Source organism: Aquila chrysaetos, chromosome 2 (assembly GCF_900496995.4).
Source record: "Aquila chrysaetos chrysaetos chromosome 2, bAquChr1.4, whole genome shotgun sequence".
Lineage (NCBI taxonomy): Eukaryota > Metazoa > Chordata > Aves > Accipitriformes > Accipitridae > Aquila > Aquila chrysaetos.
The window spans coordinates 4,782,471-4,795,262 of record NC_044005.1 but is presented as its reverse complement, the minus strand read 5'-3'; the positions used below and the strand labels follow the sequence as shown (position 1 = coordinate 4,795,262).

The following is a 12,792-nucleotide window of genomic DNA, read 5'->3' as shown; positions in this document are numbered from 1 at the left end:
AACCATCGTTTCCCAGCAGTATCCACCAGTTCAAACTTGCTTGCGTAGTAATTAGTTGCCTCTCAGAATAATTGTTTTCATTTGTAACAAACAGGTACCCCTTGTTATGTGGATTCTGAGGGAATTGTGCGGATGTTGAACCGAGGACTTGGGAATACTTGGATTCCAGTGTGTAACACGAGAGAGCATTGCAAAGGAAAATCTGATCATTATTGGGTAGTTGGCATCCATGAAAATCTCCAGCAGCTCAGGTCAGATATTTCACAAGGAAATGCTTTGGTTGTCTTGGTTTTAATTTACAGAGCACTTCTTACTATGAGAAACTGGAAACAACTTTTACTAAAACAGATGGCTGGTAAATATGCACACTTAATGATCTAGTTCATAAATTTAGTTCTGCATGGATGTTTCATTACTAAATTGGTTTTGAATAAATTCATTAGAGTTTTATAATGTGTAATTCACTAATTTTGGCTTTTTGCCTTGGCTAACAGGTGTGTGCACTTCGATGTGAAATCACATCTCTGATGCAGACACGTTCATAAGACTGCATTTTGTTAGAGAAACCTACTAAAAAGTTGCTGTTAGGAATCTGCTTCTGCTGTTGATGGTTTTGGGGGGTTTGGGTTTGTTTCGTTTGGGTTTTTTGGGTTGCTTTTTTTTTTTTTGCTTTTTTTCCTTAGCTATGTTTTCCCCTTTTATCCCTTTCAGAAGAATCCAATCCTGTAACTAGTCTACATCATTAGGCATAGATAAATCAGAACTGTCTGTTATTACATTAATATTTAAACTGTGGCCATGAAGAACAATTTTGTATGTAAAATTGCTCAAATATTTAGCTGAGAGTTAGACATTACTTTATAAAACGTGATACTCGTGATGTCTAAATAACTGTTTCTCTTTATTGTAACACACATCCTGGACATTTAGTTGCTAAGCTTTGTTTGTATTCCTCTTTATTCAGTGATCTGTGTCCTTTTTCTATGAGGGCAGAATCCATCAGTTCACATATTTTACTGAAATTTAGACTCTTTGCTAGTCACGCACCATTGTAGAGTTTGGTGGGAGAGTGCATTTTATTTAAATTTATGTGAAATTCTTTGTCATCCTCTGTTTTTTTATAAAAAGGGAAATAATTTGGTATCACTGGTAAATGTCAGTTCTCTGTTTCTTCCTTCAAAATCAGTAAGTAATGTTGGCCTCCAGAAAATTCACCAAAAAATGTGCAGGACGCATCACGTTGATGGGATGGTCAACTGTGAGTCTGTCATGATGAGTTTTTTACCTTCTACTCCAAGAAAGAGAGTGCCTCTGAGTTGCAAAGAACATTTTATTCAACGCCACTAGCATATTAAAGATAAGAAGGGGGGAGGGTTGTTGTAGAAACACCATATGCCTTAATTAACACAGATAGCCAGAACACTAATGCTTCCTGTTCCTTTTTTTTCCTCGTGTCTGAAACAGTAGCTTATAAAACCAGACACTTTGTCAATGCTGCATTGGTGCTGCTGGAAATACAGCTCTTCCTCAATCAATGTTTTGCTTAAGTGATTGTTACCAGAAAGTACCAGTTAAAATATAATGAAACAATAAGCCTACCCTTTTAGTATATGCTTATCTGTTTCACCCCTCTCCTCCCCACCCCCAACCAAGTGTGTCTAAACACAGCATTCTCCTCATGAAGTCCAAAACCCCTCATCAAAATAAATCATAGATGTGCCTGCTCTTGTTCCAGTGGCCTTCAGTTTTTCAGTAGTTTCTGATTTTAATAAATTGCATTTACATTTTGTAATAGCTGTTAAATCGTGCACTGTGTGAGATGGAGATCTGTGTCTGTTATGTGCCACATTTGGAGTTTCTAGTGTGAACAAGAGCAGCATGTGCCTTGCTGGTTTTAAACTCTTTTACCAGTTGCAGTGTAAAAATAACCCTTTATAATGCAATCTTACATATTGCTATATTTATGTCAGTAATTTAATTACTACTTTTTAAAGAACAAATCCTCTTAAAGTGTCTTGCTTCGTAGGAGACATGATTTAGACGTAGAACAACTGGTGACTGTAGGTGTTGAGGATTGTATGTGTTTTTTGTTTCCCTTGCACAGGTGTATTCCTTGTAAAGGAGCCCGATTCCCTCCTACGCTACCACGGCCTGCTGTAGCAATATTACCTTTTAAACTTCCTTACTGTCAAGTTACAACAGAAAAGGGACAGATGGAGGTATGGAATGGTGTTGAGTTCACAGCTGATAGTCTCAGATGTCCCCATAGTAGGGATTATACAAGATTCCTATTAATCATCTCTACTGTGAAAGAGGGTAGTACAAACTCTGAGTAAGACACGTGGCTAAGGAGGTTATTTGGGTTCAGTGTTTTGTATAGCTTTTCTGGTTTGGTTTGGTTCACAACTGTTTCTAGAAGAATATAAGATAAAGCTGCTAGAGCTGATTGATGCAAGGTTATATTTACACATAATCTATTTCTGACCAATGAAGTCTTTCTTACCCTCTCTCTTATTTTTTTAGTGGGTAGTGGCTAATGTTCTAGTAAGCACCAGATTTTGGGATCCAAATCAAGACCCCCTTGAAGGTGTCTGTTTTTTAATATTTTAGGCATAACAAAATTTCTGGAAGATGTGTTTTTGAAAGGTGTACTAAGTACTCAAATTCATATAATCACTCTGAAAACGTAGGCCTTCCGGCTTGACTTACTCTCTCAAGGTAGAGGCTGGTTGAAGCAAGATGTACCTGTGGAGACTTCTAGAAGAATATCTGTATTTATTCTTCAATTTTTTATAGGTTTAAATATTTCAATCTTGCTGTGTTCAGCTGTACTGCACAAAATAAAAATGAACATAAAATTCTAACCTCAATCTTAGAGACAGTTTAATGCTATTTGAAATTTATTCTCTTTGATAGAAGTGTAGGTAAAAAGTTTCAATAATAAACACTTTGTCATTTTTGATGAATTCTGATTCCTTTGGCTCAAGTCTTTTTGTTCTTTATCTGATGGAGTATGTCTTCCATTCCACACCCACCCTGTCAACCCTCCCAAGATAATAGAAGGAAAACACCCTGGGAGCTGTTAATTTAGCTTGAGGGAATATGTACTTCTGTGTAGGTAAAGAAACAGATTATTCCAATATATAACTGATGAAAACATACTGGTTTTGAATAAGTTTATAATTATTTTGTAACAGAGCTAGCCTGGTCTAATAGCCATAGTAGTATTTCACTGAACAACAAGAGTTATATTTTCTGTTTGCCTGTCTCACAGATGATGATTACTCCTACAGTTACTGAGTTATTCTGGCATACTTCCAATTTGCTGTGGGACAGAAGTTGTAAGCTAATCAACTTGTTCTAGAATTATCTGTCCTTGTAGCATACTGGTGAACATGTAGGTCTCGTCCTGCTGAAAGTCTGTAAGATATTTGGAATTTAACATGTATGGCGACTGTTTGGATCAGTTTGTATACAGATGGTTGTTAGTGTGGTCTATTTTTTCCTCAGTAGGCATTGGCTTTTAAAGAGAATTGTCTACACCTCACCCTCATTATAAGATGAAAGGAACATTTAAGAACAAGTTGATAAAATACATTGTAAATCGTTAGGCATTATGTCATGGGCTGTTTTTCCCCCCCTGACCTCCAGCATGCATCTTCCTCCCTTTTTCAGGAACAGTACTGGCGTTCTGTTGTATTTCACAACCATGTGGATTACTTATCAAAAAATGGCTATGAACTTGATGAAAATGCTAAAAGCCAGTTAGTGAAAGAACAGCAAGAACTTTTAATGAAGCTGTTTGCCGTAAGTACAAATAAATAAAAAATAGAATGAATCCCTGAGACTTTATTTTGAATAGGTGGCCTTTGATGTAAACGTTGATGTGATTCCTCTGATTAGAAGTCTGGCTAATGACTGGCAATCCAGCTAGTTCACAGACTACGATAAGAGGTGGAATGGTTAATATTGCTATTGCTTATCAGTATGAAGGGTTGGAGGAAGAAAAAAAAGAAATTTTTTTCTTTGCTATGCAGCTCATGATTGTTGGTGGTTTGTCTATTCATTCACTCCACCAAGACCGTAATATTCTGGTGCTAGAGTCTTGAGAGAGCTGTGTAACTGAAGTGTGTCACTCTCAAGGCTTCTTTTCTTTCAGCTGTCTTGTAAACTGGAACGTGAATTTCGTTGTATGGAACTTGCTGACCTCATGACACAAAACGTTGTGAATTTAGCTATCAAGTATGCTTCTCGATCTCGAAGACTAAATTTAGCTCAGCGACTTAGTGAAATGGCTGTAGAAAAAGCAAGTGAGTTGGCAACAGCACCGGAAGATGAAGAGGAGGAAGAAGATTTCCGAAAGCACTTGAATGCTGGGTAACACAAATTTCTGTGATTAAAAACCTGGGAACATTTTTACTGACCAATTAACATTTTGGTCCAGTTGATGCACTTTTCTGGACCATAGTTTGCAATATATTTCTTATGAAGTATGAAGTAACAGTTTGTGTTGCTCCATTTATAAATTATACATATAAAATGGTACATTCTTCCTGATCTCTTGTGAGGACTCGTTAGTACCAGGATACTAACACAGAGGGGAAATATCTCCACTCCTTGCTTACTGTATGTGTGTGTTCAACAGCTTCAGAGGCAAAGCAGACTCAATACCAAGTGCTCTGATTTAAATTTTTTTTTCTCCCCACCCTCTCACTCCCCCAGCTTGTACTGGTTTGGTTATTTGACTCCAACCTATTTTTTTCTCTTTGTCTCGGTCTCTCTATCTCACTTCATTCCACACCTATCTTAAAATCCTTCTATCTTTCTCCAGCCCTCCCCTCTTTCAGTATCCCACCTCAGTGTATCCTATTTAATCTTAACATCCTCCTAACTAATCCCAGCTCTTCAAAGCTATGAAAATACTACAGGTTTGCTTTGCATTTTTTCCCCCTCTGTTATCTGTGCTGTCTACCTTTCCTCTCCTACCTGCATCTGCTTTGTAAAGCACAATGAGGCAAAAGATGTGTGTGGTATTTTTAAAAATATAGACCATACAGAGGAGCTGTGTTCGTGCTTGGCCTCTGGATGGTACAGCTATAAGGAAAGTAGTTGCTAACCACCAGTCTGATAGCGCAGAAAAAACGTCGTAACGTTTTGTCAGAAACAATGTCTTCCTATAGCAATTTTATGTATGAAGTTTGGAACTTACTTAAGCAAGAGGAAGTGGTAAGTTCCTGAACTTATCTGTAGCCTTTCCCTTATTCTTCTGTGTGAAACTGCACATTCAAAACTCCTTTCTAAATGCTCTACCTTGTTCTTTTGGATCATGCGTAGAAGCTGTAATCCCATGTCTGCGACTTCAGCCACTCTGAGGGTTAAAATTCATCACAAACGCTGTATTGTTCTTAGTGCCAGAGTAGTCTAATACTGACATTCTGGTTGAAAGAAATGAACCTTTTGTTTATGTATACACAGATTTTAGTAATTGGCAAAGATTAGAAGGGGAAATGCAAGAAATGTACATACTACTATACTGGGAGTTTAGAGAATAATCAGATTAAACATTAAAACTTGCTGCCTAAGCTTCACACTGAAAATATGTATCCACGTTACCACCTGTATTTGTTCATGTATGCAGAAAAGTAATCTGGTATTATTTATGATATTGGAGGTATATGTATTTAAATGGAGATAACAGAAGATTGTTTTATGTTTGCATTTATGTTTGTGGCAAAGTGTTCTGGCAACAATAGCAATGCACTCTGAAGGTGGGAAAAGGTTGCTGTTTCTGTTTGGGTGCTCGCTCTGTTTGTGTACGGAGCTGTTTGAAGGCCAGTGCATGTACTTTTAGCCGAGCGTGAACTTCAAGCAGTTTCATAGCCACATGTGATCTTTCTTAAAACTACATGAGTACCACTTCAGGCGACTGCACTTGGTGTTTCAGGGTGAGCTGAAGTGGTTAATGAATCTTTATTTTATTTTTAGCAATCATCAGAGTTTAATCAGAGGTATAATGCAAATAAATGTCAAATGTTACTGTTCTTATTTCCTAAATTAGGTAAGTAAGTTAGCCTTCCATTGTTCCAGTTTTCCTTCTGAATGTGGTGACCGCTTCCTTTCTGATGAATGCCTTCCATTTAGTTACAGCAACACTGCCACGGAGTGGAGTCGGCTGCCGGTCAGAAATGTTCAGCAGGACCAAGAAATGGAAGATGCGGAGGAAACTGATGCCTATGAGGAAGTAGAAGAAACACCAGAAGTGCATAAACAGAGTAAGAAAAATATATTCTCTGAATAGGCTGGAAGTTATCTAGATGTGTCTTTCACAGACTTAATAAGGAATTCTGGAAAATTCCCAGATTATTTGGTGTTTGGATAACTTGGCAGCCTATAGGACTATGCAAACAACAGCATTTTCTGTCTGTGGTTTTGTTTTGTTCTTTCGACATAAAATTTAGGAAAGATAGGCACACCACCTGTCACGGGGCACCACAAGTGAGGTACAGGAGGTTTGATTTAGAAGCCATTTACATAAATAGAAAATAATCCCATTTGTTTCAGTGAGTTTTGAAACTGCAGCTGCAGCAGGGACTAGGTTTTCTGCTACCTAGTTAGAAGAGATCTGGTAGTTTCTGATCTGTCTTATTTGGGTGTTGATGTGAAAAAATGCACAGGAATAACAGGGTGACATGCAGCAACTCCTGCCTGTGGGCTTCTTGTTACCTGGAATTCCCTGTGGGAGATGCATGGCAGTGCCTACCTGAGTGAGCAGGTCCATATTCCAGACTGTGCCTGCAGTTGCTGCAGAGTAACAAGTTTAGTGTGTGTCATCTGCTCTGTCGCAGCTTGCTTTTGCGTTGTACTTAGTAACCATTTGAGGCACCCTTGGGGAGTTTTTCTGTTGTCTGATACTATTTCTAATGGACTGGGTCACTTTGTGAAACGGTTACTTTGGTTTCAGCTCAAATCTTGCAGGAGTTGAATTGATAGACAAGTAGTTTGCTGGGCACGGTTTAAGGAATAAGTATACAACTCTAAGTTAAATCCAGGTAGAGATAACAGGTGGTTTTGTAAAAGTGTATGTACAATTTGAAAATGAAAAGTCATGCTTTAAAATATAGATTGCTTGACTATAACTTGTCTGTTTGGGGATTTGTTTTTAAAGAAGTTATGCTATTACATTTTATTGTACGTAAATATGTACCTCTTTCTTTTTTCTGAAGGGCCAAACCCTTTCTGCAAAGGTGTCACTTCAGCAGAGGTGACTACTCCGAAGTCTGGTGAGTAAATTCCCATTTATTCCAGCATGAGAGCTTTGTTATGCTTCCTGATACCTGCTCCTGCTTTTACCCTCCGTTCTCCCATTACTACTAAAATTTAGTGCATAACAGTGTTGTCAGGTGGTAACTTGCACTGATTGTTGTTCTCATGTTTTTAAGAAGTTCCTTATTCCTGTTGATGTCATCGTTACCTAAAGATAACATATGTGCATAACACTATTCTGATTGCCTTAGCTGTGCCAAATACTGAAGCAGTTGTCTGCCTGGTTGTGTTATGAAGGCATTCTTTGGGACAGGGATAAAATGAGAACAATGATCAGTTGATTTGTTTTACTAATCACAGGCACATTTATTGGTTGCACTTACAAAGCAGAGTTAGTAACCCTGCTGTAGAACTGTGAGTCTGAGCAGGCAGGGGCAGAGTGTGACCTTTTGCTGTTTCTTGCTTCTTACCTCCTCCCAACCCTCTAGCAAGAATAATAGGAGTGGAAACGGATTTGGGAGTGGAGGAAATACTGGGTCTTCCTTTGGATTTATATTTTAAACTGTTGGTCCTGTGTGGCATTTCTGATGGCTAATAATAGCTGAGCATGTATAGTATAACCTTTGTGGGTTTATTAAAGCATCTTTCTCTTTATCCGACCGCTTTCAAGCCTGGTGGGAACTTCTTTTCTTTGGTGTGGAGTAGTTGATGCCTTTGATTTAGTTCTTCTCTTCAATTTTCAATGAACAGAGGCTGAAACACACACAATGAGTGTTAGCCTTGGTCTTTGGAAATAAGGCTAATGTTTTGTTTACCCACCTAAAATGTGCACATTGCTTTGTAGATTTTTATATATGTGTGTGTGTACACACATATGCATATTTTCACATTCTTTTTTCTTTCTTATTAAATAGTTGTAATTGTATCAAGCAGCCAAGGACGAGTGAATCCCTTTAAGGTAAGAATTTTGCAGCTGGTTTGATTGCGGTGTTCTGAAAATCACTACAGATGATTATATCTAACATTTACAGTATAACTGTGGCAGATATCTTGGAGCGAAAGAGAAGGGGAACATGACAGAAAATAAATAAAATGTCTATTTATTTGTTTTGCTAGGTGTCTTCTAACAAAAAGGACCCAGTGGTCCCCTCAGCAAATGTTCTAGACACTATGAGCAAACACTCAAAGAAAACTTCTTTGTCTAGCAGTCGAGCTGTAAACAAGCAGAACCCTCCAGTTATAAAGCCTCTGATTCCCAAACCCAAGTCCAAGCAGGTAATGTTTCGAGTCTTTTTACATTGTTTCAGTCGGCAAAGAACAGTAAATTGAATTTTACCAGCTTTTATCAAGTACGAAACCCTGTTGATTAAGTAAAGTATCTTAGATGGCAAAGTTCATTTAAGCATACTGCAGAAACTATAAAAGCACATAAAACAGCAAAAAAACCCTTTCAGTTGTAGAAATTACATTCTGCACTGAATCTTGTGCTTTTATTTTAAATAGTGTTAAATAAACATCTGCTGTGCTGAAATTGGGTGGATTAGATGCTATATTAATGCAAGTGATTACTGTGTCTTTAGGAAAGACTTGGTTTTTGTTAGGCTACATGCTAGGTGTTGTTTGAGAGTGAGGTGTTCTTACTTTTTCTTTTTTTTTTTTTTTTTTTTTAACCTCAATTTCTATAGGCTTTAGCAGCCTCCTTCTTCCAGGCTCGTACACCTAACTCTAGTGCAAAAACAGTGGAAGAGAGAGAAGAAAAAGCAGGAAACGAGTCCCATGAAGTCAAAGTCACTGCACAGGAGAACACTGAAAACAAAAGGTGAGTGGACACTTGTATCTCAATGCCATATTCCAATTTTGATAGAATAGCAAGTCCAAAAACTGTTTTGTTTCTGAAGACGTTGGGCTGGCCGAAGTAGCGTAACATCAAGATTAAAGTGTTAGCTCACAAGTTGTCATGTTTGTGAACCCACTTCAGAAATTTAGTAAACTGCTACTTATACTGTGCGTATTATCAAACCTGCATAAAACACATTGGTTGGATTTCCAATTGCCGCATTACAATCACAGTGAAAGAACAGAGAAAAACATTCTGTTCATTAAATCTTTCCCAGTGTGCATGGCAATGTAATTCAAAGTAGAAGTTTTGCATCAGCCTGAGACAAATAAATGTGTGTGTGAATAATAAATGAACAATGCAGAATGTAATTTTGGGGCTCTAAGCAACGATTTTTGCCTTGATACTACTTATGCATCTGAAAATGACCTTTGAATGATAAATGAAAGCATGCTGCTGTGCCAGTTCCAAGTATAGGAAATACTTAAAAGTTTATACATCTCTAGCAAATCTCCAAGGAAGTCTAAAAGCTGAGGGTTTTACGTGAAAGTGTAAAGCTTTATTTTAGCATGTTTTTTTAAAAAAGAAAACAAACAAAAAACTTAGATCACCTAAGGAGCACGTCTCTTCCTAGCTAAGACTCGTAATCTGTCTCTTTCCTCTGGAGCAGATGTATTTCCTAACAATCCCAGTCCTCATGAAACTTGCATTATTATAATCATGTTTCATTTAGACTTCATTTAACTGAGGAAGATGAAGGTAATTATTATTCATTTGGACTAGCATTCTTTTCATTAACCTTTACAGATAATGTTCTAAAACAAGTGGTAAGGAGAATTGTGAAAAGGATTAGCTGAAACATGTTAATATATGTGCTCTATTTTTAGGTTGATGGGACCCTGTCAGAAAGGAAGAGAACCATTATGCTTTGTCATTCTAAAACTGAAATGTTAATCTCCATATATATCACAGTTTTAATAAAAATGCTTGACTTAGTCTTGCCTTGTCAGCATGTTCTTTAAGCACACTGCAATAAGAGAAAGCAGACTGCTGACTATATATGCCTTTTCCTTAAAGAACAAAAAAATCCAGTTAGGTGTTGTTTAGAAATGTTGGTTTGGGGGACATGGTTTTCCTATAACCTTCTTAAACAGACAATTTTTGTATGCTTGTTTTAGACCAAAGACAGGATTCCAGATGTGGCTAGAAGAGAACAGAGCAAACATTTTGACAGATAATCCTGATCTGAATGAAGCAGAAGTAATAAAAGAAGGCATGAGTCGATTTAGAATGCTGTCATCAGAAGAAAGAGTGGTAAGAAAACATTCTCTAATTCTGGTTTTTTTTGAGAATTTTTTCCCCCACTGAATCGCTTGGTTATTTTCAGTTAGGAAGTTTTTCTTTAAATTCTACTGTTCTCCATCTTCATGGACTTCAGTTTTGAATTGGGCCATGATCTATGACATATACTGTATGAAAATATAAACTGTCTGAATAGTAAGTAATAGCAGAAAGCAGCTTTTCCAAAGTGGGGCGTGTGAGAGAAACGTAATCAATGAAGGAGTAACAAAAGAGACAGGAAGGAGTTAAAAGTGACATAGCCAGGCTTAATTCATTGGGGCTTAAATTTGTTCTAAGGCCTTTTGGGTTTCTTGTTTGTCCAGAAAGACAATTAAGAGCTTCAATTTCATATACAGGCTCAAATGAAGTATAGTTTTGAAGGAGATTTTTAGAAAAAAGGAAAGTGAGGAAATTGTTCCTAACTTGATCCTTATTAGTTCTTAACAGGAATTATTTCAGTGCTTCCTTAGAATCAGAGAAATAAGGTGTATAAAATAAAGTGGTGAGTTTTGTGGCCTAGTTTGTAGTTTTCTGTTTAATGATGTACTTTATTCAAAGGTGTGGACTGAGAAAGCAAAAGGAGGAACAGTTAATGATTTAGCAGAAGATAAAAAGCGAAAGCGTCCCACAGCTGATGAAGATGAAGTGAAAAAGAACCAGGAGCAAAAATCAGAGGACTCAAATGTATCCAAAAAACCAAAGCCTTTAGATCAATCTACAAATGTCAGATTGTCAGCTTTTGCATTCAAGCAAAGCTAAACAATGTGGTACCTTCTCAGCGTCTGTTTTCTGAAAACATTAGGTAGCTCTGTATTGAGAAATTTGCTGCCGTGCTCAAAGAGCACTAGCAAAAAGAGTGCCTTGCTCCAAATAGTCTTTTAGAAAGTATTTTATTATCAGTTCTTGAGAGATGTTGAATCCACTCTTCCAGCCCTTGGCAAGTTACTGCTATAAAGCTTGATAGCAAAACTAATACTAATGGACCTGTTACCTAGAAGCAGAGTTCCACACAGTGTTGTGTAGCTGTGTGCCTCAATATTTGTAATATTTGATGCTAAATACAGATTAATCATTCTGGGGAGAATAAACTACGTCCAAAAGCTGTCCTGTGGTTTTAGAGAGGGAAAGTAATGGCTTCTATACCATTCCTTCTGCCTGCTGCAAGTATTTGTAAGAGAAAGACACTCAAGGAAATGGGAGTGAGGGGGAGATAGCTTAACATGGTGCTGGTGTTCAGCTGCATTTTCAACATCTGTGGCTGTGACAGTGGCAGAGAGCAGCCCGATATGGGCAGGGACAGAAAACCAGGGCAGAAGCTGAATTAGGAAGGTCAGGTGTGCAAAAATGAGCCATTCCAGACTGTGCAAATGTACTTTCCCAGTCTGTGCCTCAGCAGGGTCCAGAAAGTGTTCAGAACTTGAAAATCTCTGTATTGTTTTATGTAACGTTTGTTTTTAAAATAAAGTGTGAATGTTTCTTTGTTTTAAGGTGGTGGTCTCCTTTGCAATGTTTGTAATTAAACAGACTTCACCTACAAGACATAAGGCAGTTGTATTTACCCTTCTCTGGAGAAAAGGCAGTATGTCTAATAAATGTACTTGAAGCAAACTCAAAGTTTGAAACTTTTTTTTAAGGATAAGGTAACATAACTCTTTAGCATAACAACTGTGACTGAAGAGTCCTAATTTAGGGTTTTTTCTCTGGGTTTGCTCATCCTTTCATCGTTCATTCTTCATTTGTCTTTATGTTATTACTGAAAAGACAAGTGACTGTCCATTTAGAACACACGGAAATCTGTAGATTGAAGATTCAGTGAGATTTCTGTGAAAGCCATTAAATCTTAGTGCAAGAGGTGATTTGCTAGAATTTTTTAGCAATTGCTGCAGGTCATTTTGGAGAAAACGGCTCCTGTTTTCACTGTATGTAAAAAAACAGGGGTCCTGATATCAACCAGGGATGGTAAATACAAATAGAGAAAACTTGAAGACCTGTCACTTTAAATGTTTTTTTTTCATCCACAGTTCTTATATATTGTTACACATTTTATTTGTTTAATGCTGGTAGTAGACAGCAAGTAATAATTAATGTAAGTAATAATTAATTTTCTGTATTGACATAATGTGGGAAGTTCAGGAGAGCAGTGGCATATTACAGTGATTTTTCTACACTCTTTGGAAAGAAATTACTGTATCAGAGACTGGAATTTCTTTTTAGGCAGTAAAGCATGTTTCCATATTTGGGTGTATTGGAGAAAAATGGAATTGCATTGGTAAGAAAAACATCCTGATAGAAAAATCACTATGAGCTTGGTGAACTGTCTAATGGTTTTTTTTCTGCTAGACTAGGTGTTT

The 12,792-nt window shown here is 37.3% G+C and overlaps 1 protein-coding gene across 5 annotated transcripts in view; it reads left to right on the top strand.

The window, feature by feature from the left end:
* The window catches only part of WDHD1 (WD repeat and HMG-box DNA binding protein 1), a 30,530-nt gene extending 18,481 nt beyond the window's left edge, over positions 1-12,049 (top strand). For all 5 annotated transcript variants that reach the window (XM_030042679.1, XM_030042701.1, XM_030042710.1 and 2 more), the window contains exons 16-26: positions 95-251; positions 2,105-2,219; positions 3,676-3,807; positions 4,160-4,377; positions 6,142-6,272; positions 7,224-7,280; positions 8,178-8,221; positions 8,380-8,538; positions 8,949-9,082; positions 10,279-10,414; positions 11,000-12,049. In XM_030042679.1, coding sequence (XP_029898539.1) covers positions 95-251; positions 2,105-2,219; positions 3,676-3,807; positions 4,160-4,377; positions 6,142-6,272; positions 7,224-7,280; positions 8,178-8,221; positions 8,380-8,538; positions 8,949-9,082; positions 10,279-10,414; positions 11,000-11,200 — 1,484 coding nt within the window. In that variant the 3' untranslated portion in view covers positions 11,201-12,049. The remainder of the gene's footprint in view (positions 1-94; positions 252-2,104; positions 2,220-3,675; positions 3,808-4,159; positions 4,378-6,141; positions 6,273-7,223; positions 7,281-8,177; positions 8,222-8,379; positions 8,539-8,948; positions 9,083-10,278; positions 10,415-10,999) is intronic.
* Positions 12,050-12,792: the final 743 nt, after the last annotated feature.